The following is an 8,369-nucleotide window of genomic DNA, read 5'->3' on the forward strand; positions in this document are numbered from 1 at the left end:
AGTTGATCAAACACACTTTGAATACTCTAGGGCTTCTCTTATTTGATCGACTAGTTAGATTTGACTGTCACTATTATAGAACACACACACGGCCCCGAGCATAGAGCAAGAACCACGATTCTTAAGACTCGTGGTCTGGGCACGCTGGCCACTATGTATCAAACCCATAAAAAACTGTTTTTCAAACTCATGATGTTTAAATATTAGTTATTTCTCAATTCATAAAAATAACATAAATATATTATGAATATGAAGCATAGATATGACAAGATGGTGACGTTTTCAATTACACTTTTTATTTCTTCAGAACTCAGTCATGATGGACGGTTGTAGAACAAGTAACATTTTATTCTAACTCAAAACCCTCGCATATATGTGTGTGTATGTATGTGTGTTTAACAGTGGTTAGCAAAGTAAGAAAATATACATTTCATGTGGCCAAATCGGTGATTATCAAAATGGAGAAATACCCAGAAATGTGTAAAAGCTCAGACAAAATAAAATGTGTCAAATATTTCAATTCAGCACTGTGTAATTCATTCTTTAGCTCATTCCTCTTATAAAAAATAGAAATTGATTGTCTATGTTCTCAATAATACAAGAAAAAAAGCCATCAAAAGCATTGAACGTTTAGACTTATATTGTAGATGTCGAACATCATCACGACATTGTCATAGAATTAAATTAATCAGTTGGTTTTGACGTTTCAGTGTATTATTTTATCACTAATACGAATATGTTGGTTATGATAATATATCACTAGTCCTAAGTAGTAAAAAACACATTTTATCCTAAATATTGTTAGATATGTTAAAATATCACTAATAGTAATAAGTAACCAAAAGCGGTTTTTATTTTTAATCAGAATATTGTTGGCTCTGATAATATACCACTGATAAATAGCCAACAATAGTTTCATCCATGATTGTGATAATGATCCCTATACATAATTATAAATTAAACAAATACTACATTTTTCAATCAAGATAGTAAACAGAAAGGTGTGTAAACATTTTGCTACAATTTTCAATATTTTATCATCTTTTATGGTTTATAATCGTGTATAATATAAAACGAAAGTTTAATAACACTGATCTTTAAGATGGACTAGAATAAGAAACATGATGTTAACGACAATAACTAAAATACATCACAAATACTTCATTTGTCATCATAACTAATCTTCACACTAATTATGTTATGTATAGAGTTACTAAAAATCACTAAAATTATGGAACCTTTCTTCAATCAATATTTTCAAAAGAAGGCATTTTTTTCTAAACTTTTTAAAACAACAACTATTATAAATCACCAGAAAATGCCTTTGTTTTCAATATATTTTACTAACTCCTCATCGTCTCAAACTCTGTGATAAAGTAAATAAATACAAAGATGTACTCACTATAAGTTGCAAGATTATATTAATGATGATTAATCATATTTGTATATAGATGAAAGGCAGCTGTATAAGGTGAAAAATTTTGGAAAATAAAACTATCCAATACATGAGAACTTCTCAATATTTGTAATAGAATATCTGTTACCATTTTATGTAGTGTTAATATCTATCTTTTCAAATTGTGCGACTGTGAAAAACAGACTAACAGATCAAATCAAAACTTCTTGGTCATTGACTTTTGCACCTCAAAGAGGACTGTTTCAACTCTTCCCAGATTTTCTTCATCTCTTTAACAGTTACGTGATGTCCGGATATAGCATTGACGAAGGCACATCCAGATGGATTTCTCCTTAAAAAAGAAAACTGACTGTTGTGGATTCTGGCCACCTTTGCTTTCGATGCCACAATGCCAGTCACAAAAATATCTTCCATGGCGAGGAACTTCGTATTGAGACAGGTTTGATAGAGCTTCGGAATGACGTCGTGGGTCATGACGTAGCCTGTGCCTGACAGGTAGTTTGGATACACACCACCGGGGAACTCAGACTTAGGAACATACCATTTATTTTCTTTCTTCCTATCAGGTGTAGCTTTACTAAACAGATAACCAATCATTATGTTTGATCGATTGAGAAGTTTAGATACCATCTTCAGCAAGTTTTGAATATTTATGTACATGTCGTCATCCGTTTTCATTACAAAATGGACATTGTGACAAAATTCACTGACCCACTTGAGCAGCATCACGGATTTTAGAGTTAAGTTTCTATATGTATCTAGGAAGTTCTCCTGGACAATATCAGAATGGATTTGGGCTTCCTGAAACACCTTATCTTGGATAGTTTGGTCCGTTGTGTATCCCAACAGAAAGGCCAATCTTACATTCCCAGAATTATTAAATACAGTTGCTTCAGATCCCCAAGTTGACCGGATTGCTGACCGCTGTTCATAGTTTGTGATACCACTGCTGATAAGGACAAGAAGGTCGAAAGGGGTTTTTGTTTGAGAACATAGCCCTACAGGATTAATAAGGAAAGTGTAAGGATGGGCATTAATTTGTGTCACTTTATTTCTGGCAAAGTCCTCTATTTTGGTAAAGTTTGGATTCTCTAGGGTTTTAGAAATTTTACTAACGCTGTCTAAGGGAAGTTTTAAGTTTTCAGTTGTTTGAAATTGACTGCTATACTGTTTATCCTCTTCCTGGAAGCCAGACCTTCTAGTCACAAGCAAGGAAACTTCACTACTTTCTGTTGAGGACTCTGTCAGACTCTGGATGTTTACCGTATTGGGTCGGATCTGACCACCTAAGAAATCAACCACATGTACATGTTTCTGCATGTACAAAACGCAGATAACAATATTAATTCCAAGGATCACCAGAAAGGGACACATATATTTCCTCATAATTCTTCGCACTAGTTCCTATAAAAAACACGACAAAAAATGAGACAAATTGTTATACAACCGACTAAACAAACTAAAAATCAAAGTTTCAAATAAAACGTTTTTATACAATCCAACGATTTCAAAATCAAATATTTTTGTTGAACACCTAGAACTAAATATTTGTGTTAAACACTTTTATAAAATTCGACAACCTGAAAACAAAGTTTCATGAAAAACACCTGCTTGATATAACATGATAATCTGAAAAACCAAAGCTTCATGTAAAACACCTGCTTTATATAACATGATCATCTGAAAAACCAAAGCTTCATGTAAAACACCTGCTTTATATAACATGATAATCTTAAACATCAAAGCTTCCTCAGCCTTCCTGTAAAACACTTGGTTTATATAACATGAAAATCTGAAAAATCAAAGCTTCGTGTAAAACACCTGCTTTATATAACATGATAATCTTAAACATCAAAGTTTCATGTAAAACACCTGCTTTATATAACATGATCATCTGAAAAACCAAAGCTTCATGTAAAACACTTGGTTTATATAACACGATAATCTGAAAAATCAAAGCTTTGTGTAAAACACCTGCTTTATATAACATGATAATCTTAAACATCAAAGCTTCATGTAAAACACCTGCTTTATATAACATGATCATCTTAAACATCAAAGCTTCCTCAGCCTTCCTGTAAAACACTTGGTTTATATAACATGATAATCTGAAAAAACAAAGCTTCGTGTAAAACACCACTTGATAATCTGAAACACCAAAGCTTCATGTGTTTATGTAAGTTAACAATCTCAATACTTATACAAAGGCCCCCTGAAGGAGTATTATTACTATAAAGAAAATTATCTAACCATTTCATGTTAAAACAAATAGAGGGATTGAGTATTTTTTATTAAAACACGTCGTTAGAAGTTTATATGACTGTGTCCTTTCATGATCTATCTGACGATCATGCTTCTTGACAATATCTCTACAGCATAGTTTCAGTTGCACAAGGCTCCGTCATAAAACAGCCATGTCCTAAGCACATCTCTGCTTGCTTTCCATGATATATCTTGTGATAACAGTTACCCAGCATTGGTTTCAACAGTCTGATCTCATATAAATACTTAGGCAGCTTGAGTATTATATCTTCATGTGGAATACCACGAGCACACATTTCATTCTCAAACTGGTTGAGGTGTGTGACTGGAGAACAAAATGTCATGGAAGTAACTTGTGTACACAAGACTTGTATTGCTTTTTCAGATGGAGAACTTATTTTTTTATCATGATGTGTAATGTTAACTGGTGCACGTGGACAGCTTCTGTTTTAAAAAAATACCAAATTTTGTTTATCATATTTGGGGTACAAATTGTTGCAAGTCTCTTTTCTGGATGCTCCTGGATCCCCAAGTTGATTCATATCTTTTTCTGTTTTCCAATGCCATTAAGTACAAGGGATATTCCTATTTTGAAATTTCTAAGTTACCAATCTTTATCTTAGTATATAAATATTTTGAGTAAAAAAGAGCTGTTAAATACCCTTCCAAAAGTAATTAGTTTTCAGTGACATCGCCTTATCTATGAGTCAATGTCAATTTGTAGTTCTCATACAATCCATTCCACCGATAATTTATATCTTAACGTGATTTGCTGATTTGCATATTTAAATTTTCTTCAAGGTAATGTGCTTAATCCTTTGTATCACATCTTGTCATAAGAAAAACTGGAAAATACTGTGTTTCTTGTTCTTCAAGATGGCAACAGGGTAAATATTTGAGATCCTACAGTGGTAGACTTTGCTCATTTAAAATGTATTACTTTTTGCTGGTGGTGGTGGGGAAGGAGATATTTTCAAAGAAAAATGTTGAAAAGTTCAATCTCTTGGTGGAACATCGTAAAACTCAGGCTTACAATGTAATGAAAGCTCATGTGTACATACATGCAAACGTGAGTATACTGAGGTTTTATTTAAACATAGTTTAACCCTAAAACTAACAATAATTAAATTGGTTTAAATTGTCTTCGAGACATTTTTAGTATCATCCACATAACACTAACCGTATAAACTGTATAGTAACTTTTATCCCATCTTATACATACACACACACACACACACACACACATATATATATATATATATACTCAGTGCTTGAAGTGGGGTGGGATAAGGCATCAAGCTATCCCACTTCTTTTCAGGATGGCCCAAAACCATCCAGCCAACTTTTAGTAGACTCTAAGCTTCTCAAAAAGAAAAGGTTCAGTAGTTGATGCAATAAATATTTACGTCGACAAGGGTCTAGGGAGAGGAAATATACATTTTCTTAAAATTTCGTGTAAGTGAGAGGCAGGAATGAGACAAAGTAGTACACAGATAGAGCAAATGAATCTTCTCGCTATAGGCTCGGTCACACTTGGTGTTACCAAGTTTGTAACCACAAAGTAACTATCAGAGTTCCCACACTATAACTCGTAATAGTATATATTTGTTTATACTTTATTTTATTGCCCTTTGAACCGTGTCTAACTAATAATCCTGCCACACAAGTTGTAAATTACTCGGCAAACATGCAGTTCATGTTACCTTATCGAATTACGTAATGAGCTACTTGTGAATATACCTCGCGAAGTATTTTTATTATTATTTTTCATTATCTCACCATATCTAACTTACAAAGTCTCTAATTTTTACATTTCAGTTATTTTTCTAATTATGAATGAATAATACAGATGACAAACAAGAAATACAGCACTCAGCTTCAAAATTTTCACAAACTATCCATCTTTCGCTTTTATCCCACTTCAATCACTGCATATACTAAATGGTTTATTAAAAAAATTTTTTTTGAAAAACAAATATCCAATTCACGGGGTATTAAATTTTTAGACAGAATATTGCGATAAAAACGAAAGTTTTGATGCTCAAAATAATAGAAATTTGAGATATTACAAAAGAAAGAAAGTTATATTATTTATAAAGACAGAAACTATGAAATTCAAAAACATTAAAAGTATTGAAAAAACAAACAAAACAGCTATGAAGTTCCAAAAGATTAAAATATATAATATTTAAAAGACTGGTAAGTAAGTAAGGGATCAAAAAGCTGTGAAGTCCCTTAAGAAACATCTTATACAAGATTAATCATGGTACAATCTTGACCAAAACGTTTGCATATTTTGTAACAAATAACATCATTAAAATTAAGATGGAATACGAACACACTTAGCACTGTCAAAGTGAAAAATGCATGTTATATTGACAAGTATATATTTAATTTGTATAATGAAGGATTTATTAGAACAGCAAACAATTTTGTCAGACACCTGTAGAAAGATGTGTAATTTAGCCCTTCATCTATCACAACAAAACCTTACCAAAACATATATAATGACAAAATATAACATCAAATTATTATAAATATCATCTATAACCTTATATAAATTCATATTAAACATTCAGTACTTGGTTGGTCCTCCTTGTACTCCGCAGGGTGACGTAGCATGCTGTCGATGGGGTTATCGATGTAATACACTGTGATTTAATCTTAACTTGACACTAGAAGGCACTGCAACTCAGTAGCTGGTTTAGGGTCATGCTTACAAATTTTACGGCTCAGTTCTCAATAGGATTACAATCTGGAGATATTTCTGGCCATGACAATCTTGTAACGTCATCCTGGTCGAGATAATCCTGTACAATATGCACACTATGGGCATTGGCATTGTCATCCTGGAACACAAAGTTATTGCTAAACCTTGCCCTAGCATATATAATATGCAGAAATATCGTTTCCATGTGATGTCTGTAGGAGACGCCATTGACGTTTATCTGGAGGATATGAAGAGCAGTTTTCCACCATGACTGGTAGCTGCCCAAACATGTACTGTACCACCTCCTTCTTGTGTGTTTCCTGTAGTAAAAACAGTTTTCCCTCATATTTTCTCCAGGTAAACGAGGAACACGAATCCTACCATCAGCTTTAACAAGCTAGAAACAGGAATCATCTGAAAACATGACATGTTGCCAATGATGAATTCAAATTCGATGACGAGGAACCCACTTTGAGACTAATAATGGTTGAAGACGCTTGAATGGGTAATGAAAAAAACTTTAATGTAAGTTTAACATAACAGCAAATGTACAACGTTTTGACAACGTACCTGATGATGACAAAACCTTGTCGAAACGTTGTACATTTGCTGTTATGTGAAACTTATATTAAAGTTTTTCTTCATTACCCATTCACGCCGTCTCCAACGTTATTATGTCGCCAATGTCCTAACTATAAGTTGGCATGCTGTCTTGGCCAAGTAACATAGTTATGGCTTACAGATATCCCTTCTTGCAATATAATCTTGTTTGGTTAGTCTCATTTTCACTCTTCTTCTGGATATCCTGGAATCGACGAGTTCATACCATTCCTGTTTTAAGGTGCTTCAAGATTACTTTCGACCTTCATGTCTTGACAGTCGAACAATTTGACACTATATAACTTCTGGCACGTGACGAGGCATGACTCTACACCAAGTATAGGGAAATTATCTGAACAAAGCGTTGATCTGTTTCGAAAATGATTATACCAAAAGCAAATCCTTTTATACAAAACAAATGTATTTTGACGAACAAATGCTCAAAACAACTTATACAAACCAGAATAACAACTATTACATGTTTGTCTGATCATACTCTACCTTTTCTGTTACTACTCGGGCATTTACTCAATAACCACTCCATGCATGTCGACAACAACATCAATATAAATTAGTATGCAAATAGTATGCAAGAACATCAAATAAACACGTGAAGGTTTGAAGGATAAAAACAGCAAGAACATTAAATAAACACGTGAAGGTTTGAAGGATAAAAACAGCAAGAACATTAAATAAACACGTGAAGGTTTGAAGGATAGAAATAGCAAGAACATTAGATAAACACGTGAAGGTTTGAAGGATAAAAACAGCAAGAACATTAAATAAACACGTGAAGGTTTGAAGGATAAAAATAGCAAAAACATTAAATAAACACGTGAAGGTTTGAAGGATAGAAATAGCAAGAACATTAAATATACACATGAAGGTTTGAAGGATAAAAACAGCAAGAACATTAAATAAACACGTGAAGGTTTGAAGGATAAAAACAGCAAGAACATTAGATAAACACGTGAAGGTTTGAAGGATAAAAACAGCAAGAACATTAGATAAACACGTGAAGGTTTGAAGGATAAAAACAGCAAGAACATTAAATAAACACGTGAAGGTTTGAAGGATAGAAATAGCAAGAACATTAAATATACACATGAAGGTTTGAAGGATAAAAACAGCAAGAACATTAAATAAACACGTGAAGGTTTGAAGGATAGAAATAGCAAGAACATTAAATATACACATGAAGGTTTGAAGGATAGAAACAGCAAGAACATTAGATAAACACGTGAAGGTTTGAAGGATAGAAATAGCAAGAACATTAAATATACACATGAAGGTTTGAAGGATAGAAACAGCAAGAACATTAGATAAACACGTGAAGGTTTGAAGGATAAAAACAGCAAGAACATTAGATAAACACATGAA

The 8,369-nt window shown here is 32.9% G+C and overlaps 1 protein-coding gene across 4 annotated transcripts in view; it reads right to left on the reverse strand.

Annotated features, from left to right (window-relative positions):
- Positions 1 to 274: 274 nt before the first annotated feature.
- LOC106475436 (beta-1,3-galactosyltransferase 1-like) overlaps positions 275 to 8,369 on the reverse strand; it is an 11,493-nt gene continuing 3,398 nt past the window's right edge. For 3 of the 4 annotated variants that reach the window (XM_022379542.1, XM_022379541.1, XM_013936118.2), the window contains one exon: positions 275 to 2,821. In XM_022379542.1, coding sequence (XP_022235250.1) covers positions 1,628 to 2,821 — 1,194 coding nt within the window. In that variant the 3' untranslated portion in view covers positions 275 to 1,627. Of the gene's footprint in view, positions 2,822 to 6,261; positions 7,318 to 8,369 lie in introns of all 4 variants that reach the window. The other variant, XM_022379543.1, reaches the window with a different exon arrangement.

Source organism: Limulus polyphemus, unplaced genomic scaffold, assembly GCF_000517525.1.
Source record: "Limulus polyphemus unplaced genomic scaffold, Limulus_polyphemus-2.1.2 Scaffold8581, whole genome shotgun sequence".
Taxonomy (NCBI): domain Eukaryota; kingdom Metazoa; phylum Arthropoda; class Merostomata; order Xiphosura; family Limulidae; genus Limulus; species Limulus polyphemus.